We start from the raw sequence: 27206 nt of genomic DNA on the forward strand, positions 1-27206 counted from the left end.
GAAGAACTGAAAGCGCGCAGATGTTACTCTGAGGATCTACGTCGTCCTTGTGTGAATTTGTTTAGTCGGCCGCTTGGCTTGTTGCGAGTAGCTCATTGATGTTCGCTCTCCACCTTCAAAAATCAACAGGCTGATACGGCTATGTGACTCCCAAGGGACGCATTTTGCACAATTCATACGCTCTACCCCGGATCCAATCAAACGCCATTGATAAATGAGAATATCGACAGTTATTGGGAAAGAAATTCAGAGAAGGCACATTGACATCTCAGTATTAGTTGTAATGAAGAACACACGTGGGAATTAACACCAACCTCCCCGACTTTGCCAGAATTACAATTTCGCAACTAGCCCCTGCTCAATTTCCTTCTTCGCCTCCTCCCGGAGCAGCCTCTTCAAAATCTTCCCACTCGCATTCTTGGGAATCGAACTGACAAACTTCACACCACCAGTCAAATACTTGTACCTAGCCAGCTTCGCCCCCGCAAACTCCTGCAGCTCCTTTTCTGTCAACTTCTGACTGGCTGGGCCAGGCTGACGCACGACATAAGCGCGCGGGTGTTCAGTTTTCTCCTTCTCGCCCCCTTTAAACGACACACCAATAACAGCCGCGTCCATGATCAACGGGTGCGAAAGCAGTACGGCTTCAAGCTCTGGCGGAGCGACTTGGAACCCACGGACTTTAATCAGTTCTTTCTTCCGGTCGATGATGTACCATTTCTTCGTCTTCTCGTCACAGTAGCCGATGTCCCCGGTCTTGAACCATTCGCCGTCGAAAGATTGAGCGTTCGCGGTGGGGTTTTCGAAATAGCCTTTGATGACCGTGGGGCCGCGCACGCAGATTTCGCCACGCACGCCGTAGGCGGAGATATTTTTGCCCTCGTCGTTGATTAATCTAGTCGATGTCTATTAGCTAATGTAAAATAAGAGTGCAAAATAGGGGGGCACGTGTCGAAAACTCACTTCATTTCAAGAGATGCCACGGGCCGCCCCACAGACCCGGTATCGTCATTTTCAGGATAACAGAACATGGTAGCAATGCAAGTCGTCTCAGTCATGCCCCAGACCTGTGTGTAAGTCGCTCCGGGGCCCATGATAGATCTAAACGCAGATTGGACACCCTTGTCCAACGGCGCAGCGCCCACAGCGCCGTTCCTCGTCTTTTTCAAGTACGAGGCATTCGCATAGGGTGATTTCACGATAGCGACAGCCATGGGGGGAACAGTACTGACGTCAGTAATGTTATATTTGTCAGCTGCTTCAAGGAATGGCAATAGCTCAAAGCGACGCATGATATACAACGTATGGCCGGCCTTAAGAGCGCCGACGTGGGTTGATGGCACAGCCGCGGCATGGAAACATGGAAGCGCTATGACACGGGAAATCTAATTAATTTATTATATATACAGACGTATCGATTTTCTGATATTCTTTCCACGAGTGAATTTTGTTTCCCGTCGTTGTTGTAAACAATCAAGGCAATAACGTAACGTACCTGATACTTAGCCGTCCTGTATTCATCCACCACGGTATGTTGTGCGATGAAATTCTGGTGGCTAATATTGGCCGCTTTCGGCAGACCCGTTGTCCCACTGCTGAACAGCCGGGCAGCTGCCGTGTTCTTGCAGGTTTCGGGGTCATTGAAACGAACCCAATCCGCCTCACCGTGCTTTAGAAGCTCGGTCCATGATTTATGGCCAGGCGGCAAGGGTCGACCTTGTGTATTGAAAACCCAAATGTTCGACGCTGGGACCTTGGCGTCATTTGCAGCAGCAACGAGGTTGTCCAGGATTTCCGGCTCTGAAATCAAGAATGATACTTTCGCGGTCTTGATATGATGTGTAAGCTCGAATTGCGTGTTAGCCTGGGATTTAGTGCCTGCGAAAACACCGCCTGCGCCGATAGTGGCGAGAAAGATCATAGAATAATAGATCTGTTGTAGCTGTTAGTATGGAAATGTAAAGTAATATAAAAAAGTATCAATTTCGTATTCATATTGAGTTCTTTATTCCCCCCCCCCCTTTTTTTTTTTTTTTTTTTTTTTTGGTTTTAATGGAATTGTCTGGAGTGTGTTAGAGAGGTATTTGGAGATGGCCGCCACACACATCATTAAAGGAGTGTATATTGAGGCAATCGCCCTTTTCGAATCCAGCAGCCCTCAGCCCAGCAATAAGCTGGCGGATAATCTTTCTCGCTTGATTGCATGAAATCGAGTTAGAAGGGTCTTTAGCATCTATGTAGACCTAGAAGATATGCGTGTAAGTGAACAATACTTGAAGTTGTCTTTTCAGTTCAACGCAAACAAGAGAAGCCACTGCAAAATCGGAGGTTTAGGGGCCCCCTCACCGGTCTGTCTTGGTCATACGACGGATTATCAAAAATCCACGAGAGTATATCATTGGACGGCAGGTTTGCGTATTGTTCTGGCTTGAAATATTCCATATTTGCAAGGCTGCGGGAAACCGCAAGTTCTTGTCTTGTTTGAAATATCCGATTTTCAAGAATAAGAATAAAAGAATGGTAGACGCTTCGCAGGCGCTAATAACACAAGAATAAAAACTATGCGTATTTTCGCGGGAAGCTCTGAACACTCGAAATTGAAACTGTTTGACAGAGCAAGCAGTACTATAATCTTAAAGGAAGGAACAAAGCCGGTGGAGTTTATGACGAAAAAGTGGAACAACCAACCGACGTAAACATCAAGACGGAGACCGACAGTTTATACAAATTTCGAGGTGTGGTGTGGGGGCCCGATCACGACTGTGGCGTCGTCTACGCCAAATTCGTCGCAACATGGTTGAATTGAATTGAACGAAAACCAGAGGGAAAAGCAAGGCTAGGGGGACCTATCATATCCAACAGCCGAGGGGCCGGCAAGCATATGTGGGGATTGCTCGCGTTTGTGAACTCCTGGGACACACTGCACCACCTTCACCATCCTATCAGGCCGAGGAGCAATTAGCTTTTAAACAAACAGTACAGATGTATTCTGTATATAAACCGGGGAACTGGGTTGGTTGCCCCGCAAAACAAACCCGAGGACCTGAGAGAAAGGATGCAGCGGGCCGAGGCCCGCAGATATGGTTTTTTAGACTTCGAACCCTACTGAGCGATTCAAGCAGAACCGAACTTTTGATATTGACACCCCGCTGTGGCAATTGCAACGATACAATATCTTCGGCGGATTTTGAGAATTTGAATACGAACCAAGCTGCCTAGAACCTCGTTTATAGGCAGATAGTAAGCTACGATTACCCATGGATATAATATATAATATTCCCAGCGCTTCGTGGATTAATTAATTAAAAACCAATTGCTGAGCTGTTCCTGGTGACATAGGGATGTGTGCAATCCCTTGGGATCTTTAATCAATGGCCCTTGAGCGTTCGGTGTCATCGTGGATACCGCTACCGCTTCAAATATGCTTCCTCATTAGCAAGTTTTCATTGATTGGATAATTGATGTGGGTGCCGTACCTGATGAGCATTACTCGTGCTCATATAGTGGACACCTTACCCGGAGTCGCCGATTCAACGCAAACCATAGGCCTGCTTTGTTAAATGGATTGTCAGCTTGAAGTAGACGCACGAGCGGGATCCGCTTGAGGATTGCTGGAGATGCCTGCTGATTTATACCCGCAAGAACGAGGGAACATTTCTCGTTCCCGCTGGTCCCCACTTCTTCTGAAATGGATAGATATCCTGCGTAAGAAGAAATGCTGGCTTGAGAAAGCCAGCTGGGCCAATTCTCTTTCACATTTACGCATGTCACGCATATTCAAAACCTCTCTTGATATTTTGAGTCTGCGATGAGAAAACAGTTCAATGTTCCCGCTAGGGCCAAGCAAAAGGCAGTTCATGAGCTGTGATTGATGAATTGTTGTTGTGACATTGTGGGATGAGAACATCGTCAACTCTCCATGGGATGTTTCATATCACCAGTCAGACAGTAGCTTCAAACATGAGTTGCTAGCCCGAAAATACCTGCCCCAAGGGCCGAAAAATATCGGAGATCCAGTTAAATTAAACGCGGACGACTGCTATTTTGGAGATCGAGTCGCGCGCTTGAAGAATGCAGGGTTTTGCATATCCTCCCCTTCTGTATAAGGTGTTGCAACAGAGTTCCGCAGAATGAGACCGCACATTTCTTCCATGTCGTTATATCAAAGGAGACCCCCAGTCATCCACACTTCGAAGCCGCCTTATACTGATATTTTCCTAGGCAGTTTTGAATGCTCAATACAGCTATGTGCTCGGTTCAACGCGCCCCATCCGCCAAGTATGGGCATGGATTATCAAGGATGTGGATGCGCGGGAAAGATATCAGCCCGGCGGCTACCACACGATATGCATTGGGAATATGTTTTCAGGCCCGGTATATGAAGCTGTACACGACCTGGATCACGCGCGATCAGTGATTTAAAAATGCCTCTGTTGCCGTCAAAATCCAAACTGTAGATTCACCTTCTGGTGAGACTGAGATCTCTTGCACCCTTTGGCACAAGTCTGATTACCCGAGCTGCGCCATGATTCCCCTAATTCAAGATCAATCTTGAATTTGAAGGTCTGAATGGATGCCATCAGTTCAGTGTCTATGTCACATCTCCGTCCTCTAACTAGTTGTGTGGGTGGCACCCACGACCCCGATTGCTTTACTATCGAAACTGCGCATATTGTAGTCTCACAACTAGTTCTGACTGTTGCTCATCTATGTATATGCATGCATGAAGATTTGTTCATGGGAGGCAAACTTCCGTATTATCCCTGAATACCATTTTGCCTCCATTCTAGCCAGGGCGCTTTGCCCAGTAACTATCACATCCACATCATGCATGGATATCTGGAAAGCTCCAACGGGATAAAATATATAGATACTTGCCATTCTTCAAGTGCATGAAGAAACATTCTCAAAACCTCTCTCACCATATATCGCATTCTCGGGATTGCGATTTCTTTTTCTTTTCGATATATAGTTAAAGAAAATTGGGCATTCTCATATAAATTTCTGTTGTAAAGGGAAAAAGAAGACAAAATACTGCCTCGAAGGGCTTTATTTTCCTTTGTGGCTTACTCTAAGGTCTCCTTCAGTCGAGGTATGCTCATAGCAACATATGAAGACAAAGGACATGCAGTCAAGCAGCCCTTTCTAGGGGGGAAAAAGGGGGGGGGGGAAGATAGAATAAACCGGGTAAAATGGGGGAAATCCCAAGTATTTATGCATTTAAATATCTAAAACCATTTTCATCCCCATTCCCCTCCCCGCCATAATCACACCAATATCATACCATCTCTTGGTTTGTCTGTAGTAATAGACATTGGAAGATGTCAGGGAATAATGACGGATAAAAAAAAGACGGGATGGGTCCATCCACGCCTCAAACATATTAGCCTAACCAAGTCAACTACAGATACAACCCCTCCGGTTTCGCCCTCGCTCTTTGTCTTCAGACCCGTTCCTCGCTGTGCGGAAAATCAGCCATCTGCACAAGCATCCGTCGCTCGAGCAGCGCCATTAGAACCTGCCTCGGAGCATAATGACATTAATATCCGCGCCGGAAAGGTCGTCCTTTTGATTGATGAACTCGTCCAGATCCACGTCATCGCCCCAGTGACATTTTAGAGGTGTGCAAGGTGAATATTTTTTTCTTGGTGTTTTCTGTATGCGTGAGAGGGGGAGTTGGTGGGATTGGGTTAGTGAAACATACGGTTGGCCGGAGAGGGCACTATAAAAATGGGGGGGGATAGAGAAAGAAAAGAACTTACGATCCGGATTCTCAAACAAGATCTTTCGATCGATACGGCCTGGGCGGATCAGGGCGGGGTCGAGAGATTCAATCTTATTCGTGGCCATGATCACCTTGACGTCGCCACGATCGTCGAAGCCGTCAAGCTGATTGAGTAGCTCCAACATGGTCCGTTGCACCTCCCGCTCGCCGCCTGACGTAGACTCATATCGCTTTGTTCCTATTGCATCGATTTCATCGATGAAGACGATGGACGGGGCATGTTCGGCAGCCACCTGGAAAATCTGGCGGACTAATCGAGGCCCGTCACCCAAGTATTTCTGTATCAACTCACTGCCGACGATTCTTAGGAATGTGGCGCTTGTCTGGTTGGCGACGGCTTTGGCTAGTAGTGTCTTCCCCGTTCCCGGACCTCCGTAGAGAATGACGCCCTTGGGCGGTTTAATGCCCATTTCTTCGTAGAGTTCTGGATGGAGAAGAGGCAGTTCGACCGCTTCTCGAACTTCCTGGATCTGCGACTCCAGCCCGCCAATATCTGCATAGGATTCCGTGGGTGCCTTGTCCAGTTTCATGACGGAGACCAACGGGTCCGCGTCATCGGTTAAAACGCCGACGACGGAGACGGACTTGTGATGCAGCAGGATGCTCGCACCCGGTTCCAGGAGGTCCTTGTCGACAAAGGACATGATCGAGACGTAATACTCGGGCCCCGTCGCGGTAGAGACGATAGCGTGGTCATCATCGATCATCTCTTCCAGATTACCTACACCCATGGGGCTTCCGCGCATGTCATCGACGCGACTTCGCTCGTCTGCATTTCGATCCGTGGTCTCGAAATCATCACTGGTTGAGGGAGATAAGGATGAATGAACCTTTGTCTTGCGAATGCGCTCCTGGTTCTCGACATATTCCTCTTCGAGTAGTAGATGGTCGTGGATGCGTTGCATGCGGAGGTATTTCAGTTTGCAGCGGGAAGTTGGGTAGATGGCAGGGAGTTTTGCTGAAGCGTTAGGGCCGGCCTGCTTACGCTTCCTCCGGCCGATTCTGGTGGTGGGCTGTGGAGGAGGTTCATACTTTGGCTTTTCCTTCTATTCCGGCGGTAGCAGTTAGTATAAGTAGATCACTGCGGAGGAAGTAGTAGGCAAATGAGAAAGTGGGAGAATGGGAGGTTGCTTCTGTTGCGGGTATGCGAGAGAAAACTGTACCTTCTTGTCCTTCTCATCCTGGCCATCACCCGGACCACCACCGCCCATATTTGATTGTTGATTTCCCTGCAGAAATCCCCACGTCAGTATCAAGAGTACTGGAAAATCCAGATTGGCTGAAGCTATGAAATGACGAGACTAGCCAACAGACCATTGTGGTAAGCTTAGGTTGGAGAGGTTAGAACGCGGCAAGGAGTAGATTCTTTCTCCCTTCTGGGTTGAAGAGAGGACGATGAACGGAGAAACGGGGAAAAAGCAGGCTGAATTCGTGAAGACGTATCCCTCGAGGTACAGGCAGTATGGACAAGCACCTGAATACGGATAAGGAGGAGGGAGGCAGGAGAAGGAATTAGGGGTTGTTTGAGCGCAGTTGTATTTCTTGAGGTTCGGTTTCCTTGGGAGCTGGCAAAGCTAGCTAGTTTAGTCAGCGTCCAGCATCCATGCGGGTGCCAAGCAATATCGATCATGTGATCCTTGGATCTTGCAGGTGGACATTGCCTGTTTGGGTCTGGGCCCTGCAGCCGAGACGCACAGACGCTCCCAACCACGTCAGGACGGATAACTTTGGTGTCCGTCCGGTGATACTTGATACTCTTACGGAGTATTCTGTACATACAGAGGCGATGGAATGGCGTGGAATGCGATGCAGTGTGTGACATATCTATGTATCTTACGTATCTCTCAACAGCCATGTCCAGCTCCATGTCTGCTTTCACGAGTCCGTACCAGATGATGGATACTTCCAGGTAAAGAACAACTATATTTACCGTGTAATCAGATCAATCTACTGCATACGCAGTAGTGCAGCAGCCAGTCAATGCCGATCAGGCCCTCTGCCCTATCATTCTTCCACGGCAAGGCATCAACGGTCTAGTTTCCCTCCCGCTCCCAAAAGATGGTCAAGAACCATCTTCCGTGGCATCCAATCGATCGACAACGAAGGCTGTCATTTCATCCTATGTGTAGCTGCCCAGCGTGTTGCGTCTCATGAACGGAGGTCTTTCTGTTGTGGTGATGGTGGTGGTGGTGGGTATTATTGTATATATTTCCTCTGATTCAAGCCATAGCTACTAGATGATGATGGGCTTTCTAATTAAAGAATGATGTCTGTATGGCTGCACCCTTGCCCAGCAATACAAGCAATACGGGTCATGTAATCGGGTGTTGGGCCGACAAAAGCCAATCGTGAACTAGCCTTATGAGCCGCTGCCTGTCACCACGAAAAGCCAACGCCCGGCATTCTTACCCCAAACCACTTCTGCCTCTTCTTCTTCCCATTCTTCTTCCTCCTCCTCTTCTTCTTCTTCTTCTTCTTCGAACTTTCAACGACTCCTCTCAGTTTGGCCATCCTCGCCACCTTCTTCTCTCAAGCGTCTATCCTAAAAGCATCCAACTCAGTCTGGCATCTCTGCGCTCCAGCATTCCCCTTCTTTGTGTCTACAAGTCCCGCCTCCCCTGTCATCGCATCGCCTCGCTTCACTTCGCTCCTCCCAGCCCAGGTGGATCCCTGACTCACTTTACTCCTGGCTTTGAGTGAGCTTCCAGTTCTTCTTATTTGATATCACCCCGAGTTGCTGTTCCGAACCTCTCTTTCGCATTGGCCCTCCAACCAAGCCGCTTATGCGTTAGTTCCGCTTATATGTTAGTTACTGAAAACCTGGTATGTCTGGTTAGCTCTCTTCTAGCCACCAAATGAAGACCGTATAAATTTATATATATATCCCCGCACGTCGCTTCCTTGACTACCTGAAAGTCTCGGCCCCTATCAGCTCTTCTAAACTTCACACTCCTTTGAACCTACACCCCTATCTCGGTTTTCATTGATTTACTTATATGCTTTTGATAACTGATACCCCGGGGCTTCCAAGTTATTTATCCAGAGGAAGTCAATCAGCCCGTCTCTCTTGCCCTTGGTCACAGCGTTTTAGGGTTCTCGACCAACCCATAAGCATCCTCTAGAACACCGAACTGCTCCAAAACACGAAAGGATCTTAAAGAACCACCACAAATACACCAAAAGAAAATTTTTTTAAAAAAAAACCCTTTTTTTGAAAGAACCAGATATCCCTCTCATTTCACCATGACATCGAACCGTACCCGCCGTATCGCCAAGGAGCTCGCAGATATCCATGCAGACCAGCACTCGCAAATCTTGGCTGATCCGGTTGGGGGCGGAGATGATTTGACACATTTGAGAGGCTCCTTTCGAGGGCCCCCCGGAACTCCCTACGAGGAAGGAACCTATTATGTTGATATCAAGATACCCTCCGAATACCCTTTCCGCCCGCCTGTGATGAAATTTATAACCAAAGTCTGGCATCCGAATATCAGTAGTCAAACTGTGAGTCATGAGTGCAACATACCCCGGAGGGAACCGTACGCACCTTCAAAACCCTCACGTTGGAGAAATAGTAAGGATTTTTGTGCTAAGGCATATTTTCATGGTCATGTCATGTCATAGGGTGCCATTTGCCTCGACACTCTCTCTACCGCCTGGTCTCCCGTCCTGACCATCAAGTCTGCTCTGCTCTCCCTCCAGTCCCTCCTCAGCACACCCGAACCTAAAGACCCTCAAGATGCGGAGGTGGCCAACATGCTCATGCGAAACCCGAAGGAGTTCGAGCGGGTTGCCCGACAGTGGGCTGTTCAGCATGCAGGCGCCCCCAAACGGCAACTGGGCGAAAGTAGCGGCGGCGCCACTGATGAATCCATCCGTAAACAGCAACTGAAGTCGAAGGAAGAGGAGGAAAAAGAGCAATTGGCTGCGTATGGGCGCCCCTTTCCGATCTCTTACTCCCTTCATTTCTTTTTCTAGCAAGCTTCTACCTATTTATTTTATATTTCTTTCTTTTAAGCTCTCCGCCAAAGGATTTTATGTATTAACCACATTAACTACAGGTACGACGGCTACAACAAGGACCTCGTCGATCGATTCTGTCATATGGGATTCGACGTGTCACGAGTAGTATCGGCTTTCAAGTATGTTGGCATTGATCGGATGGACGGCGAGGATTACGAATTGGAAGAAGCATATATGGGTGATGTTACCGCACGTTTGCTTGGGGAGCCATGAAGGGATGCTCTTATTATTTTACCTCTTTTTCTTCTTAACACAAATACACACCCAACCTTGTTATTTTGCATGTTGCATTTGAAAATCTATGTGGGGAAATCTCTTTTTTTTGGGAGGGGAGAGCAATCCGTTCCACACAGCCCTCAAGTTCCTATGTTTAAATCTCTTTTTTTTTTTTTTTTTTTTTTTTTTTTTTTTTTTTTTGCTTGCTTTTTCTTGATTGGTGTTCTTGAGAGCCCTCCGTTCTACGCATGTTTTTTTATTACTGACTTCCGCCAATTTTCCTGTTGTTTTGTTATTTCCTTTCGACTATTATTGCCTCTTGTTATTACATCCCTCTCCTCCAAATCATATTTTAAATATGACACATCCTGGAGCATATTGATGGAGGAGGGGGGAAGCGTATGGTGCCTGGCGAATGATCTGTTTCCCTTTGCTTCTAACTTTTCTTTTTTTCCTCTCAAAGTCTATTTTCCTATGGCCTCTTTTCTTTTCTTCATGTTATTGTTTGTTTGGAGCAAGGAAACTGAAAGAGTCTCTCGCATCTCCCTATTGTGGAAATTTTTGTTATTACTTACGTTCACTTCTTTGTGTTTATTGGTTTGAGCTGATTTGATTTCGATTTTTCGATTAATTAATTAATTGGTGAAATGAGTACTTTTGGTCAGGGGTATATATTTTTTCAATAAAACCACGTTCGTAAGCATTATCCGGTTGTAGGCATGCTCTGGCGTTGGTACTCACAACTAAGTTTCTTTTGAGTTAGTTCAGGGCAGTGACATCAGCCATGGATCGGTAACCTCAAATTTGAAGCTCTCAACCTCACTTTCCCACCAAAAAAAGGTATACCAATAACTACCTCCATCAAAGCCCAAAGCCGATTTTTCTGCATGTTATATATCAATCATGCTAGAAGCATTGTCATGAAATAAAACAACCACCAAAACCGCGTCTCCCCTCCTTCCCACTACCATGCTCGAAGACGAGATCTACCGAACATCATCGCAGTATCGCCTCTGGTCCTTCACCAAAGAATCCCTCTGCTTAATACGGGCCAATTCCAATACCGTTGCCAGCGAACGTGTTAAAGATGCGATACGGCGTGCTAAAAATGATGCGCGATCGCAGCAGCCCGCAGCCACAGGTGCTAGATCCAGTAGCGGTACCCCAAACGCGACCGGTGATGCTGATGATGGAAAAACTGCAGAGGCGACGATAGGCAGTGGTGAGCAGACAACAGAGAAGGAGAAGGATAAGGAGATTGAATGCTTGACGGTGGAGGAGGAGCTGGAGTTGGTGAGGTATTATTGCGAGAAGACGATGGAGTTGGGCGATGAGTATAAGCCGCCGTTGCCGACGGTTGTTAGGGTATGTTATGTTTTACAAATGATATAGTTGTGTTATCACTGTTTCAACAACTCGATGGATTGGGGAGAAGCCTACTCAGGAAGCGCGATATTTCTTTTGGCCATGAATTAGCTGTTAATGAGTTGCGTATGAAAGGCTACTGCGATCCAATACCTCCGCCGCTTCTACCTTACCAACTCCCCCATGACCTATCACCCCAAGTCCATTATGCCCTGCGCTCTCTTCCTCGCTACAAAGACAGAAAACTACTACATGTCCCTACGCTCATTTGCAGAACACATCCCAAACGCTACGCCGGAGGATATCATCGCGCCCGAATTTCTCCTTACACAGGGACTTCGCTTTACCTTTGACGTCCGCCACCCGTTCCGCAGCTTAGAAGGTGGAATCATGGAACTAAACGCCATTGCGCGAGGGGATGGCGCTCCGGGCCCACACCACCCTGAGCAAACAGCAGCCGGTCTGCAACAGGCAATCCAATCGCTTCCGCCGCCGCCTCCTCTTACCCTGGCGGCGGCGGAATATCCAGACCAGAAGAAACCAGGTGGTAGTGGGTCCATTACCTCCCGCATCGCCAAGGCACATCATAACACTCGCGAAATCCTCCGGTCCGCAGCACAATTGACGGATGTATATTTTCTCTACACACCATCTCAAATATGGCTCTCCGCTTTCCTCCTGGCCGATAGGCCGATCGCGGAATTCTACATCGACACAAAACTCATCCCATTACCGTCCACCACCTCACAATCACAATCGCAATCACAATCACAGCCCTCAAAAGACGTCTTCTCAGTCCTCCGCACCAAACTCTCCCTCATCCTCAATTCCTGCTCCACGATCCTCTCCACCTACCAGACGAACCATATGCCATCAACCGCACCCGCCACTATGAAAAACCTCAAACGCATCGGCAGAAAACTATACCACTGCCAGAATCCGGAGAAGATTGACTTGCGAAATTTAAACCGCGCCGCGAAGCGTGAGGGTTCCTCTGCTGCTGCCGTGAAAGGAACTGGGACTGGGACAGGGACACCTGCTGCCGCAGCTGAAGTTGGCGCTGGCGCTGGTGCTGCAGGTGATGATGATGAAGCGGAACTGCAGCGAGCGGCGAAGAAGCGGAAGCTGGAGAGGGAGAGATTTCAGCAGGAAGGGGCGAGGCTTTTCGGGGGAGATTTGGTGGAACATAGGAAGAAAAAGGCGGAAACGGATTGAAGCAATGCGTTACTACCTGGAGCGGGGGTAATCGGGATTAGCGCCCGCAGAGATGGCGGTACTGGTATTGTTGGCCCTGGTGGAATGAATGCTTTTTGGACCCCTTCCACAAATTCTTGAATACAACTATCCCCGGGGTGGAAAATTACAGCTCATTAGGAACGGATCCAGACTTCGATACCTGCTACGCACCTATTTCGGGATCCGCATATGATATTCATGCGCCCCATTCCGGCTCTCAGTAGGGTTGTCCCGACTCTTCCGTACGATGTAAACAACATCAACCGAGAGAGGTACAACACATGTGTAGTCGAAAGCAGCTGGTGTGCGTTTCAAAAGGTCAAGATAGTCAAGTCAAATTCATCTTGTATGTGTTAGATGCTACGATCAAATTTACCAGAATATACACATTTCCTCCTATGACGATGAGACCCCTTTGATTTCTTATATATTTGCTGGGGCGGAAAATTAAAATAAAGGGCAGGGTAAATAAAAGCAGGGTGCTGCCGCAATTAAATTGAAAAGAAATTGTAGAGGGGGATTTATTTCAAGATTTTGCCTTTTGTTCGTATGCGGGCCTCCCGGGGATAATAATATAGTTATGATGAAATGCTCCCTGATAGCTACCTGTTTTAAATAATTAATTAACTACCTCCGTTGCCTTATCTATGTAAGCCCTGGGGCCGGCTGGCTGGCTTGGATTCTGATATACTTGTGTAAACAGTTTGTACAGCACATGGTAGTAGTTTGGTGAGTTCCTGTTTACTGTAATCATTCACAAATACGTGGGTCAGAATAGCAGTAACTAGGCATGAGTAAAACGAAGTACGAATATATTTGTTTTTTTATTCCTCTTGAAATATTGTGTTGTTTTTTTCTTCTTCGTTTATAGAATAAACAGAAGGGTAAGAGGGAAAGAAAGGATGAAAACAAAGTATGCCCAGTGTGGTGGTGGTGCTGGAACATATACAGCAAGAAAGCTGGCAAAATTAACTTGAAACAAAGAGTACCGTGGATTTTCCTTTGGCTCAATGTAGTTTTAAGAAGGAAAAACAATTGAGCCCCTTTTCCCATGTGATGCTTGGCCAATATTCCGCAAATAATAACAGGGTCGTTTTGTAAATGCTAAAAGCCAGAGCCAGTAAGTGATAGATGATAACCACCAGCTATGAAAGAGACAAATCCCAACTTAAATAGGAAAAGAAATCTATCTAAACTTGTCCGGCCGACAACATCTTTTTTCGTAGGTAGTTCTTGTACTCTCCGATAGAACCGTCCCATCGATGAACTGTCTTATTCTCGCAGACCATGATGTCCTTCGCTATTTTGTCCAGGAGTCTATGGTTCGGGAAATATTATTAGTGGGGGTTCCGACTCGAGAGGGTTGAAGGTGAGGAAAAACAATCATAAAAAATTACGAACCTGAAATCGTGAGAAACAACTATAACACCGCCGCTAAATGCGTTGATAGCGTCAGCTAGACTATCAATGGTAGGTATATCGAGACCGTTTGTGGGTTCGTCCAGAAGCAACATGTTCGGCCCCTCAATTGCGAGCAGTGCGAAGACGATTCTACTCTTCTGGCCCTCTGAGAGAGTACCCATGAGGGCTGTTTGTGCTTCACCACTCAATCCGTATCGGCCCAGCTGTTGGCGCCAGTATTGGTAATCTTGACTCTTCTCCGGGTATCTGTCACGGACGAATTCGAGAGCGGATTTGCTGAGGTCGAGCTGCTCTGCGGAGTGCTGGCTGTACATTCCAAGCTTCAAGTGGGTGTGCCGTGAGACTCTGCCGCCGGTGGGGCTGAGTTTGCCTGTCATGATGCGGAGTAGGGTTGATTTTCCAACGCCATTTGGTCCGACAAGGGCGGTTCTGGAGTCCATATCCACACCAAAGTCGAGGTTCTCGTAGAGGTTGTCTTCTGGCTTTCCGCTATAGGAGAATGTGACGTCATCAAATGAGAGAACTGGGGGCGGAAGCTTCTCGACATCTGCGAAACGGAATGTGAAGATCTTGTCTGGGACGACAGGTTGGATAAAACCGTCTGCCTCCATTTTGTCGAGGATCTTCTGGCGGGATTTAGCTTGTCGGACAAGATTAGCATATGTACCAGCGGATGCGATGAATTTCTTGATGTGGGCGATTTCTTCTTGCTGCTTGTGATAGGCCTTCATCTGATTGACTTCCTGGTCATGGCGAACCTTGTGGTAAACATCGTAGTTACCACCGTAGTAGATGAGCTTGTTTTGCCGCATGTCAATCATGTTGGTGCAAACTCCGTTCAAGAAGTCCATGCTGTGGGAAACAAGGACGAGAGTGCGATCCCATTTCTTCAGGTACTCTTCCAACCACACACAAGCTTCGAGATCCAAATGGGCTGTGGGGTCATCGAGAAGGAGTAGAGATGGTTTGACGAAAAGAGCCTTGGCCAAAGCCACACGCATTCTCCATCCACCGGACATATCCTTTGTCTTCTTTTTAATGGTATTTTTATTAAACCCCAGACCAGTTAAAATAAGGGATGCTCTCGTGTGGAAAGTTGAAGGGTCCATAGTTTCCATACGCTGAAGTGGAGAAGTTAGTATTCGCACTCACACTCAGAAAAACGAAATAGACGGTATATGGTGATGTCGAAATTACACACCTCATACAGGTCCTCAAGGATAGGATTCTCCGGTCCCTCTTTTTCCAAAATCTCCTCTGCTAATTTATCCAACCTGTTCATTTCGTTCTCTGCCTCCCTGACAACCCACTCAAGAGCTCCCAGATCACTTGGAGGCGCACCTTCATTCAATAGATAAATGTCGATGTGTTCGGGAATAGGAAACTCGCGCTTATCAATGGCCTTCATCAATGTCGACTTTCCGCAACCGTTTTCACCCAAGAGGCCGTATCGTCGGCCATAAGTAAGCTCGAGGATTGTATCGGTAATGAGCACCCTGCCGTGGAACACGAGGGACGCGGAGTTGATCTTGACATCACGGCTGGAGGGAAGGGATGCAAGGACACCAGTCGTCACACGATCCGACAAGCCAAATTTGTCTACCTGAGAAGTCAACTTCTTGACATCGGATAGCTTGGCTGCGGAGGTTGCCGACTCTTCGGGGACATATTCTTCTTCCCCATTCACCGATGAGGCTTCAGAGGCGTTTTTTGAGTTGACTTTAGACGACAGTCTCGATGTGGCGGACTTCTTTTTGTCATCTTTTCCCTCCGCAGCACGCTTGGCCTGACGTGCAGCCTTCGACGCTGATACCATTGTTGTGATTTCCTGCCTCCTCTTCGCGTGGTACTTGAATTATAATCAAAGTATTAATAATTCCAGATTTTTCTTTTAAAAAAGAAAAGAAAAAAAGCTGACAGTATCGTTAGCGAATATGCTTAACTATTCTCGACGGAACGGGACGAAAATTTCTTTTAAATACGACAATCTATGTCGATATTGGGAAAAGACAGAAAATATCAAAAACGAAGTAGCGGAAAAATATTGGGAGGGGAATTGCACACATAGCGTGGTCTTGGCCTTATCGATAGAAACAGGACCTGATAGTGGGATGAACAAGGGCCCAGAAAAATCTAGTTTTTAACACAAAATCAAACATAGACGACTTTTGGTAAACAGGAGGAGGTGGCCTAGAGTTTCTGGCCACCGGGTAGGAAACTCGTTAAAAGAAAAGTAGAGAGTTGGACTGATGATGTTGATTGACATTGAAGTTGATAAATTTTTGTCAAGGTTGAAGTGGAGTTTGACGGGGCTGAGTAAGACGCCACGGCCCATCACGTGGAGCCGGAGCTTGACGTCAATTATTCCACCTTTGAGGGGCCGTGGTGGATGGCGCAAAATCAAACCACAACGTGAGGCATCTATAGCTGAGGTAGTTTATCGAAGAAGGGTACTGTAGCCCATCCAGGATCCACAATGAAAATGCAGAGGTGGGGAAAACATAGCCTTGGCCTCGAGTGGCACCGTGTTGTAGGCATTGAGAGTTGCAGGCAACCATTCTGATCTTGATCCAAGGATAGTAGGTATGAATTTCCTATCTCTCAAGAATTGAATTCACTACGCTAATGACTGAGTTTGGATTATTTGCGGTGTCAGAGATACCTAGATAACCCCGCGGTGGTCGCCAGAATATGAAGGTCGTAAATCATTACATTTATTATTCTATATAGGTTTTTTGTTAAAAGGAAAGCTCTAGCTGTATTTGTTTTCTCCATCTATATCCGTTTGCTCAACCGATCTAAACATTGAATTTCTTCAGGCGAAAGGAAAAGGTCATCCGATATTATCACCTGCCCACCCCGTATCATTATCATCTGGTCCTGTTTTGGAAACTGTCTCGTTATTATCACGCTCCCTGTGGGTGTACGCTCGTCGTCATCGGAGGATGTCATTTCCAGATCTTTCTCCGTCCTCTCCACTGGTCGAAGGCTTTCCGGCGTCCACCAGTACAAGGGGAATTGTCTCTGGATGTTGTTAAGCAGCAGGGCTGTGACTAAGATGAGCGAAGCGCTTAACATTACAAGGGGAATCAGCAGCCATCCCAGACGTCTGGTTCCCGGGTCTATGGATGCCAACAACGCACTGGCTCCGGCGGGTGGGTGTATCGTTTTTGTGAATATCATGGCCGCAACAGCAACTGCACATGCTACCGGTCCAGCAAGCCAGAACCAAGACTCTGCATACGCATGCAATGCAAACAATTTTGCGATCCCGACCCCTATGATCGATGCGATTATTTGTCCCAGAAAAGCATTTCGAGGTTGTGCAAGTGGAGAATCAATAGAGCAGTATTCAAGCACGGCGGCAGCACCCTGTTGATAAACCAGTCAACAACTCACTATGGATACCGAAGTGAGAACGAATCAAATCAAATCCAAAACTAAGACGACACCAGCTTTTGGCTGAAACAATGGCTATAGGAAAGGGACTTGGAGTGAACAAATGAAAGTTTTTGATGTTATCCGGATGGGTTGTCGACTCACGAAGCTGTTAATTATGGTATAATGCCCATGTTCTTGGAAAATGGGAATATGTTTTGTTACTGCAGAAACGATGGCCAGGCCAGAGAATACACCGACAACAGACCAGAGCATGATAAGGACATTGCCTGGTTGTCTTGGTGGTTTTGTCCTATGGCCTAAGAAGTGGGCCACGGGGCGGGGCACAAGATGCCATCGAGGATAGGGAACATAACGATTGAGAAGCCTGTCAATATCCAGGTCACAATCGTACAGGCTGGGCACAGGCATCAGATTTAGTTCTCAGAATGAATGGAAGCGTGGAAGAATGATGAAAATGAGATAAGAGGAGAGAAAAATTTTAGGGAAGAAAAAAAAAAAAAAATTAAAACAAAATAAAGGAAAAATCAACGAAAAGAAAAAAGAAAGTTGAAATTCCCTAAGAGGCCTGAATCGGACCACCAAACCCTTTGGGAGCAGCCAAGCAGTTTCTATATAAGAATCGATGAGGGAAACATGAGAGAAGAAATGACCAGAAAAAGCCTGAGCTGAGGCCTTTGAGCTGAGTCAAGAGTTCCAGGCCTGGGCATTCGCGGTTGCGACATGCCGAGTTTGACGGTGAACAGTCAAAACATCACGGATTGGAGCGGGCGAAAGAAATCTTCTCACAGGACGCCGGGCCCGACAGCGGGAGTTTATATTCCGCCTGGTTGGACAATCGGTTTCTCCGCGGATAACACGGTGCAACGGCAGTAGGTACAGTAGACCCTGTGGAAAAGGCCATGATACTAGGCAAAAAGACCCATCTATTTTTTAAATGTCGGCGCTCTCGAAATCTTATCATCATGGCCATCTTGGACAGAAGCGACCACCGTACCTGCCAAGACCCAACGGTGGCTGAGAACTCAGCATTTGTTTCAAATCAGCCAATCAGAAGCGTTACAGCCGTCTCGTTCGGCACGCGGTTATCAGGATGCCCGCAAGCAGTAAGGCGTCTACGGAGTATGGCTGCTGGATACAGGGAAGAAGGCGTGATTCTGCCCCATTTCATTCTCGCCGGCAGCTAGTGCCGTTCCAAGATGTGTCACCAATCTGTATTGAGTTACCAGTAAGATTAACTATGGCGTTGGTTCGGAATCACAACCTCCCGAGGTCGCTTTGCGAAATGCTTTTGAAATCTTTGGAGGTAGTTATTGCATATGCTACGAAAGTACAGGAACTATGCTGCCCTATCTTGCTTGAAAATAGTAGAAACCTTCGGATTAATCGCCCCTTCTGTCGGTCCCGGATAACCGGTTCATTTGCAGGGTTCTGGATTCATCAAAATATAAATTACTTCCAAGGGCCCCATCTGGGCTTGGGGACACAACCTCCTTTGAAGTGCAGACTTGTGCAACTTTTTCCAGATTCAAGCTTTTTTGAAGGAGAGCTAAGAATGGGGTTACGCAATGGTTGACTCGAATCATGATTTTGCCCAAATGTGTGTTTTATCTCATGAGCTATATTTCACGTATCTCAGCGGGCGAGTGCCATTCATATACCCTTTTGGGGTCGAGATGTGATATTAGACAGCTGCGATAATGATACAAATGTTCATCTCCACCTAAAACCATGAGGCTTGTAACATGAGGTTTCTCTACTACGTCAAATGGATCAATACTGGAAGTGGAGTCACTCGTTGTGAGGTATTTGTAAGAAGCATGTTTATCATCTGAAATTTCGTCGTAAGACATCACGCTTGCAAAGCAGATTGTGGAACAAAAGCTATCGAGACCCCGCGCGTAAACTTTACTGGAATCCCCAGCCAATTTAATTGGTATTCTGCCAACAGCTGTGGGTATGAGAAGATGGGTTTCAAATGTTCCGTCCAGCCCGTCCCCAATGAAACATCGATATCTGCTCCATATATCTTTTGCATTGCAGCACTACATAGAGGCACACATTTTCTCCAGACCACCCACTAGGGTGAAAGCGTCATACACATGTCATGCATGCGGGCATGATGGCATCTTTTAGATTTTATTTTTATTTTTATTATTATTATTATTTTTTTTTTTTAAATAGTTCGCTAGATTGCACACTTGGATAATAAAACTCTCCTAAAATCATGGCAAGCTGATCGCTCGAGTGACTCGACAGCTGAAAGCATTGTTACGGCCAGACAAAAATTTTAATTCTGCTTTGATGGAGGTGGAAGGTTCGTCAATTTACCCCGCCCAGCTCACATGCTTCTCACGATTATCTCAATGGGTCAAAACGATTCGTTCATGGCAGCCGAAATCATTCTCTCTCACTAACGATATTTCTAAGCGTAGTCGAAGAACTGATTCGGCACACAGAGGCAACATATATTAAGCCAATCAAATCTTCGGAAATCCTTTTGAGAGGTTGTTTGAAGGATGATGAAGAACACGTCGATTCTGTATGACAAGTGATTTAACAACATGAGTTTTTTCCTTGCAAGAAACCTCCATCTTGTGCAGGAGCAAACCTCTCGGCCAAACGACCAACTCTATCAACGGAATCGTATTCGAAGTCACTAGCAGACACTGGCAAGGATCCCGGGATCCCGCAGGATGAGGCTGAAGCCAGCGGGTTAACGTGACCATTCCACAGAAATGCTCCGATGTACACATGCCGATACTCAAGAGCAGTGTTGGATGATCATGACGTTGTGAAGCCTCTGGCAACAAAGAAAACAGTTATCTATTCAAACTGCTTCAGGCTCTTAAACTGTTCAAGAATTCCAGAAGCAAAACCCCATCGTTTGAAGACATGCTGATGAGGGATCCTTCTCAAGCTGCTAGCAAATTAGAGCTTCGGGTCTTGCGTACTAGAATCAGTCTACAGAATATTTTAGGCTCCGAATGCCCTTTTCTCTTATCCTTTCCTTTCCTTTCTTTCCTTCTTTCCCTTTTTTTTTTTTTTTTTTTTTTTTTTTTTTTGGCCCCAAGCGCCTTCAATAGGGAAGAAGCGGGGCCAAGGCATAGAATGATTGATCGATACCCCATGAGAACCAGTTGTTTGTTTTTCTAAAAATACAGCTACGCAGACAGACTAACCTATCCTATCCTATTGGGTAACAGGCGCCCTCAGTTTTCTCTTTGAAGGGAGGCTCGTCGTGGTGCAGAGCCGTTGAGCATCCCCAGCTTCCGACATTTCTGGCATTTTTGTGTTTCTGCGGGAAACAGTGCCTGTAATCTCTCCGCAAATTGTTAATATACCATCCGAAACTCTTCCATTTTTCTGGGCTAGCTGCCGAAATATTGAGGGGTGGGAAGGTGAATAATCAAATTTGCGATGGGCCAACGATCCCAAATCCTCCCCCTTTCCATCCTCCTCCTCCTGACCCTCACCGTCTCTGCGGCCGACAAAATCACAGATGGCAGAACTTGCCCTGCCACCGAAACCATCGTGTACTCTCCATTCAAACCATGGTTCTATTTCTATAGCGGCAGCAACCAACGCTGCTGGATGACATCAATCTGCGCCCTTGAATCCGCCGACGAGGCGCGCAAGCAGCAATTCGGCGCCACCGCGTTAATCATGGGTTTAATCCCATTGACTCTCAAGGACGTCGCGTGGCCTGAGAGACGAATTGCGCTCGTATCCGCGCCTTTACCGTTTGCGGCTGCTGTCGTTGTTAGAGCTCTGGGACTCGAGCCGACTGTCGTAGGTGAACTTGACGGTGCTCAAGTACAGAGATATCTGCACTGGCTGAATGGGTTGATGTTCGCCAATGTTGGGGTGCTCTCGAGCATCTGGACGACCGTGCGCGTGGGCGCGAGCTTTCTGCTTCTCTTGACAGCATATGGGATGCTGGCAGTTGTAGAAATATTTTCCAAGCGTAGCTCTCTAGGCTGCGTATACCCTGTGTTTGCGGTTACTTGGTGCATAATTGGTATTTTACCAGCGTTTGTACACGCCGTGTTCGCGAAGAGGAGAGGAGGAGAAAAGGGCGACTTTGATCCTATGTCGACTGGTAGCGTTTCTGCGGTGCAAGGTGCAGACGAAGTTTGGCCCGTCCAACTTGCCTGGGGAGTATATTACGTGGCTGGAACCCTCATATTCACGTCGATAATGGCAGTAACGGTTGCCGAGCTTGTGGTGTGGGTGTTCGTGCAGGTTGCGGTGACGGCAGCTAGTAAAATGTTTGCTCTATATATCTGCTTGTTGCTGCGGAACCCCGACCCTACTGCGCATCAATTACGGGTTAATGAGGAGTAATTAAGGGTCGACCTTTGAGGTTAGTGTGGAAATCTGTACGAGTTACAACTTTGCCTGCTCGCGAAATTCAACCAACGTTCTTCGATGAACAAGCAACTTTTCTGGCCATAACGAGGAAGTCATTGAGGGATCGCAAGACTCGTGGGCGGTCTGGTTGTGTTATGCCACTTGATCCATGAATAATAGACAACCAGTTGTGTATATTGTCAAGTCTCATACCCAGTACAGTATTGAGAAAACACAATCAACAAAACAAAAAAATTCTGAAGCAGTGATCAAAAGGAAATAACGTATCCAATGGATGCATTGCTAATGCAATTGCGAATAAAGGTCTATTTTAACATCTTACTGTTAGATGGTGAGCTTAGTCTCCGTGGTGGATGTTGAAATAGGACCTTTTAGTTAAAACATCAATCGCGATTCCTGCTAGACGATCCCAGCTGCTGTCTGGATTTGGCCCCGGCCAGCTGGTAAAGTCTGAGATGTGGAATGATTTACACACTAGTATTTCATTTACAAGAGATGTCTAATTTACTGATATGCCGTTCTCTTTGTGTCAATTCATCATCTAAACGGCCCTAAACCACTGGTTATTGGGAAAGCATTATAACTTCATGGACAGTTCGATGCGAAAGCGTTATAAATTCCAATCCACAGGACAACAAAGCTAGGTCAAATTGCAAAACAATGGTATATAAAGCATGGATATTTACGCGCATACAGATATCTTCAAACGGAAATCCATACATTAAAGATAGCATATACTAAATTTTTTACAAGAAAAAACCAATGTAATTGTAAGAGGTTTCGTGCTACTTACACCCCCACTCTGAAACTCTGCATGTTTGTGTCAGAAATCTGCCCCATTCCATTCTCAAACATTGTTAATTAATCACCAAGCAGCTTCCATTCTCAGTTAGCAGGCGGAATTTCTGCACTTGTGTTCTCAACATCTTCCTCATATTCACCTTTGTTCCCACTCGCCGTGTGTATATATACATCAGTAGTTCTCACAATGGCTGGAAACCCTGATCGCCCAGCGGCAAGGATAGCATCTCGTCTCATATCATTTTGAGAACTAGGTTTCCTCGAAGCGCTAACTTCAACTTTATAATGGCTCGAGGGATATCTAGTGATATGCTGTTGTTCCGGACCGGAGTGCTGGGTAGTGATGCTACTCGCACGGTAGTCATCGAGGGTGGATCGGCTTTGTCTTCGTAGGGAATGTGAGCCCATTCGAATAGGGCGGTTGGGTGAAATGTGGTCGTGCGTGTCAGGGCTGCTAGTCGGCCATTTAGGAGTCCTGAATGTTTTATATATAGATGCAAGGATTACTGTGAGAATTGGGTTTATAGTTGGTAGCGAAGTGGCTAGGACCCCAATTTGAAGTTCGATACTGGAAGGAGAATTCGGGAGTTAGTCCAGTTGCACCTTTCCCTTGGTTATTTGTAAGAGAAATAGTAGCAAGGAGTTTTGGGGTACAATGCAGCAAGGCAGGCAATACCTAGTCCAAAGGGTGTAATCACTTTCACTAATAGCCTGTCAGCTGATGCTTTTCTCCGGAGATAGGGGATGCACGTTTTCATTGTATAAACTTACCGCCACGAATCAGAAATTGCGAGCAAATTGGCTAGACGAACGATTTTCGTAATGGCGGCGCTGCATGCTCTACATCCAATAAATTAGAGTTCCTTAGATATCGAGGATTGTGGCAACTGAGGCCGAAACAGCAATATAAGGCTTACATGTATGCAAGAGCAACAATCCCAATCAATGCAACTCGGGAATATTTGCTGGAGTTAGAAGTGTAATAAAGAGGGAGCGGTAAGGTCGATAAAATAAGATCGACTGCAGCGTTAACGGCTATTGTAGTATTAGCACAGAAAACCATCGCAGGATTCTTCGAAGCATACATACAATCGGTGACTAAGCCGATAGTCACGTAGGATTTGAGCGAAAGGCAATGAGAACCAGGTTCCAGGCTGGAGTCCCAGAGAGTAGTAGCTGGTACGCATTGGAAAATAAGCACGCTGACCGTAAGGATCGTGAAGGCCAGGACAAACGCTTTTATAAGATTTAATTAACATCTCAGAAAAACTCAATAGCTGGTAATATATTCCGATAAATAATGCTTTAGGCCCTAAATACTCACCAATCATTGCTTTAGCTGAATTCCGAATATTGACTTGGCTTATAGTCCGAAGTATAAAAAAGCCGACGGATATTTTGACCGCGTGGATTCCAAGAAGTCCAAATATCTCATGGATATATCCTATCTTTGCAAGGTATTCGCGGTCCTCGGAGCTAAGGAATAAAATATAGCATCCCAAGCCACTGTGTGACTCTCCTATGAAACAAGCGAGGACGATAATCGAACATATCTAGATAAGGCTGTTAGTGAGCCAACTCAAACAATAGTAGTATGTTGGAGTGAAAGTAGTTCGGAAGTCTCACCGTGGCAAAAAATATGACATAGTCATCATACCAATAATGCCTCTCGATCTGGCCACGACAATAACATCGCAAAACAACTACAAGGATGGATAACCCAGTGAGACACCCCGATAGACCCAAAACCAAAGATGCACGACATTCATCCATGGGTGAATGTTCCGATGAGAAGGGATTTGTCCCAGCACCATATTTGCCTGTGAGTGTTAATAACGACATGATATCTTCATATACCACCCCCCCAAAGCAATATTTCCTCCCTTAAAGTGTAAGGCACCATTTTGGCGATTATTTGGAGAAGAAAAATGCAAGGAATTTAATCATTTTCCGCAAGTGCTCATGAGACTCATGTGTAAAGCGTTGTCACGCCATCCTACTAGATCGGAGTGTGCCGAGTCGTGTTCTCCTGGGGACATCCTGCAAAGAAAGAGTGCCACAATTCTTTGTTGCTGTAGATCTCTTTCTATCAGCTAATCAGGTCTCCATTTCCATCCAGTTTAAATCAGAACGCAGGAAAGCGAATGGGAGGAGTGCGTTCGGGAACAAGGCTGAGATCCAACCAGTTTTTTTTTTACCAGAGCGTGGCTGTTTGTCCTTCACTGAATCAACCCGAAGGCACATTGTACTGTCCACGTACATGCATTAATGGCGGAATCAATGAAGAGAATCATATCAACAAATTATTCCAGAATCCACGTGGGATGCAGTAGCGATTTCATGCCCCTATTCATTGCTGCAGCTTCGAATCTATTTTCCTGGAGAACAGACGTGCAAGAGAACTTTTGGCGCAATGTAATTGCTGGAAAAGGAAAATGGACAAATATTCAATTAAACGGATCTGTTCTCAAAAGGGGTGAGAAGAAAGAAAATGCGCCGCAGATTTCAAGCTTCATTGTCAAGGCTCACCAATAGTGCTGGAATGTAGCTGCAGCGTCCATGATCTATCCTTCATCTTTTTGTGATGACGCTTTAATAGCATATGTAGGAGTTAATCGAGCGACTGCGAGCGACCACGGATGGATCACTTCGAGGCTGTATCCTGAGAAAATGTGGTGCTATGATCACTCCCGCCACCCAGTCGAGGCAAAACAATGCTTACTTTGTATGCATGTGGTAAACCGATGAATGAATGGGAGATGCAGATCGGGTATTGACATGTCACATTCCATGATTCGTATATCAAACGACATTGGCTCCGGGACTTGTAAACGCTTTTGCGAAAGCACATTAAGTTTGAGCCCAAATTTGTGATCGCTGTCATTCGGGAGCGAAAAAAAGTTTATTTTACCAATGTGTCTACCCAGAGTAACGCAATGAAACGAGAATAACACGAAGAGGTATCTTGCCCAGCTTCCCTTGATAAGTTTAAATCCCCGTCGTATTCGTGCATCTGCGTACGTTACCCAAACAGGCCTGAGGCAGTAATCCACGCAACGTCAACCGAATATAAGTCAAACGTTCAATGTTTTACCTAACTTGAAACTTTCCCTGGCGAGCTGACAAGCCGTATGATGTTGCTTGCCTGTCAAGCGCTCAATAGGATGACCCTTTCAACGGCCATCGCCTTCGCGAATTTGCGGTAGAACTCATCATATGTTGGAAGTTCAACAATGGAATTGCCTTGGGCCTCAGTATTCAACGTACCGTTAGTTTTGTAGGTATAACTTTGCTCAATCGCCACAATATTAGTCGAGTGGTAGGCCTCAAGCACGGGAGTGTCGCAGCTTGGACTCTTCACCGTATCTGCCATTACGTTCCTCGCCATAACCTTGGCCTCCATGCCTAAGTCCGGCTTTCAGCCGCTCTTCTCGGATGTCGAGACATTACTGGTACTGGATTAGCTTCGTTCGTACTTTCAATCGACAGTTGAGCAAGGCCGAAGGGAAAGCAATGTCTTTTTGAAGCTGCCTTTGTCCCCTCGAACCCAGAATCTTAAATGCTTTCGCTCCCCTGGTAGTAGCTAAAATCTGATCATAGTGGAGAAGCAAAGTGAGAACATATTAGTACCCGGAGTCATTGTTCTCCATCTGGGAAGCAACACAGCCAGTTGTTCTCTTCGGGAGACCAAACGAATGGACAACTTGATCAATAACATGGTTCCCTTATCGTATACGGTCCTACCTCCAGGAATTTTTTTTTTGTTTTCCAACTACCAGTCGTGGGCATCTCAGGGGGATGGCGATCAAAATGAGTTTCAAATTCAGCAACTCGGTCAAGAGCACCATTTTTCACCAATTTCGAGGTTGTAGCAAAATCAGCATCCCATCTGCGAGCAATGGGAAATCCAAGTCAGAGTTTAATATGTGCCAAAGGATATATATGTGGCGATATAAGCGGATGCGATCAAGCATTTCAATAGCGCCACCAGTTCATCTGCTTCCTGATGCGTGGGTGTAAACAGCTTCTCAACGATGACTATGAAGTAGAGAGGAGAGGGGCCGGGTTAGCACATACACACGCACGCACACACATACACACACATATATATATATATATATGTGAGGGAGTAGGCTCGCAGACGACATACCATACTTTCCACCTTTCAATGCCAGTTCGGCGAGAGCAAAATGAGTACCAGGCGTAGTTGTCACGACCGCTCCATCAACTCCAGTATCTTTGACCATCGATTCCTCTGGCATATAGCTTTTGATACCTGGACAGTTCTTGTCATATTCATGTTTTGGAGTTCTCTGCACCACCGCTTAGAGAGTGAATTCCGGCACAGCGCTCATGAACGGAAGACGAAATTATAAGGCTTTGAAGTCCGTCAAATGCAGAATCGAGGCCCCAAATATATTGTATCTGAATTCAAAAATTCAATGTATGGGGATACGAATGCTTATCAGTTCACCAGATCGGAAACTGATTCACGAAATGAGGGACCTTGCTCTGTTCCGCGAGGTTGAGAAGCACTCTACCACAGTTCCTCAGCGCTGTAAATTCACACCAATGACGGATCACC

General features: G+C 46.3%; 10 protein-coding genes across 10 annotated transcripts; 4 read left to right on the top strand and 6 right to left on the bottom strand.

Annotated features, from left to right (window-relative positions):
• Positions 1 to 333: 333 nt before the first annotated feature.
• HCAG_02900 (hypothetical protein) lies at positions 334 to 2442 on the bottom strand (the record flags this gene model as incomplete). The annotated part of the gene is made up of 5 exons (XM_001542679.1): positions 334 to 895; positions 964 to 1385; positions 1496 to 1933; positions 2106 to 2174; positions 2347 to 2442. 5 exons carry the CDS (start codon positions 2440 to 2442, stop codon positions 334 to 336), a joined length of 1587 nt encoding a protein of 528 aa, XP_001542729.1.
• A 3029-nt stretch (positions 2443 to 5471) lies between these two features.
• On the bottom strand, positions 5472 to 6996 carry HCAG_02901 (26S protease regulatory subunit 4; the record flags this gene model as incomplete). The annotated part of the gene is made up of 3 exons (XM_001542680.1): positions 5472 to 5518; positions 5763 to 6831; positions 6949 to 6996. 3 exons carry the CDS (start codon positions 6994 to 6996, stop codon positions 5472 to 5474), a joined length of 1164 nt encoding a protein of 387 aa, XP_001542730.1.
• A 2032-nt stretch (positions 6997 to 9028) lies between these two features.
• HCAG_02902 (hypothetical protein) lies at positions 9029 to 10021 on the top strand (the record flags this gene model as incomplete). Its single annotated transcript, XM_001542681.1, has 3 exons — positions 9029 to 9289; positions 9410 to 9714; positions 9847 to 10021. The coding sequence occupies 3 exons, from the start codon at positions 9029 to 9031 to the stop codon at positions 10019 to 10021; spliced, it is 741 nt and encodes a 246-aa protein (XP_001542731.1).
• Positions 10022 to 10993: 972 nt separating this feature from the next.
• Positions 10994 to 12604, top strand: HCAG_02903 (conserved hypothetical protein; the record flags this gene model as incomplete). The annotated part of the gene is made up of 2 exons (XM_001542682.1): positions 10994 to 11389; positions 11525 to 12604. 2 exons carry the CDS (start codon positions 10994 to 10996, stop codon positions 12602 to 12604), a joined length of 1476 nt encoding a protein of 491 aa, XP_001542732.1.
• A 1211-nt stretch (positions 12605 to 13815) lies between these two features.
• Positions 13816 to 15863, bottom strand: HCAG_02904 (ATP-binding cassette sub-family F member 2; the record flags this gene model as incomplete). Its single annotated transcript, XM_001542683.1, has 3 exons — positions 13816 to 13942; positions 14027 to 15168; positions 15249 to 15863. The coding sequence occupies 3 exons, from the start codon at positions 15861 to 15863 to the stop codon at positions 13816 to 13818; spliced, it is 1884 nt and encodes a 627-aa protein (XP_001542733.1).
• An 846-nt stretch (positions 15864 to 16709) lies between these two features.
• On the bottom strand, positions 16710 to 17857 carry HCAG_02905 (predicted protein; the record flags this gene model as incomplete). The annotated part of the gene is made up of 4 exons (XM_001542684.1): positions 16710 to 16769; positions 16898 to 17100; positions 17191 to 17419; positions 17591 to 17857. 4 exons carry the CDS (start codon positions 17855 to 17857, stop codon positions 16710 to 16712), a joined length of 759 nt encoding a protein of 252 aa, XP_001542734.1.
• A 3009-nt stretch (positions 17858 to 20866) lies between these two features.
• Positions 20867 to 21793, top strand: HCAG_02906 (predicted protein; the record flags this gene model as incomplete). Its single annotated transcript, XM_001542685.1, has 1 exon — positions 20867 to 21793. The coding sequence occupies one exon, from the start codon at positions 20867 to 20869 to the stop codon at positions 21791 to 21793; it is 927 nt and encodes a 308-aa protein (XP_001542735.1).
• Positions 21794 to 22705: 912 nt separating this feature from the next.
• Positions 22706 to 23952, bottom strand: HCAG_02907 (predicted protein; the record flags this gene model as incomplete). The annotated part of the gene is made up of 6 exons (XM_001542686.1): positions 22706 to 23096; positions 23298 to 23324; positions 23393 to 23461; positions 23539 to 23656; positions 23711 to 23857; positions 23946 to 23952. 6 exons carry the CDS (start codon positions 23950 to 23952, stop codon positions 22706 to 22708), a joined length of 759 nt encoding a protein of 252 aa, XP_001542736.1.
• Positions 23953 to 24332: 380 nt separating this feature from the next.
• Positions 24333 to 26085, top strand: HCAG_02908 (predicted protein; the record flags this gene model as incomplete). The annotated part of the gene is made up of 5 exons (XM_001542687.1): positions 24333 to 24443; positions 24751 to 24774; positions 25230 to 25346; positions 25785 to 25889; positions 25945 to 26085. The coding sequence occupies 5 exons, from the start codon at positions 24333 to 24335 to the stop codon at positions 26083 to 26085; spliced, it is 498 nt and encodes a 165-aa protein (XP_001542737.1).
• Positions 26086 to 26540: 455 nt separating this feature from the next.
• Positions 26541 to 26868, bottom strand: HCAG_02909 (predicted protein; the record flags this gene model as incomplete). Its single annotated transcript, XM_001542688.1, has 2 exons — positions 26541 to 26659; positions 26772 to 26868. The coding sequence occupies 2 exons, from the start codon at positions 26866 to 26868 to the stop codon at positions 26541 to 26543; spliced, it is 216 nt and encodes a 71-aa protein (XP_001542738.1).
• Between the last annotated feature and the right edge of the window lie 338 nt (positions 26869 to 27206).

This window comes from Histoplasma capsulatum, genomic scaffold (assembly GCF_000149585.1).
Source record: "Histoplasma capsulatum NAm1 scaffold_2 genomic scaffold, whole genome shotgun sequence".
NCBI lineage: Eukaryota > Fungi > Ascomycota > Eurotiomycetes > Onygenales > Ajellomycetaceae > Histoplasma > Histoplasma mississippiense.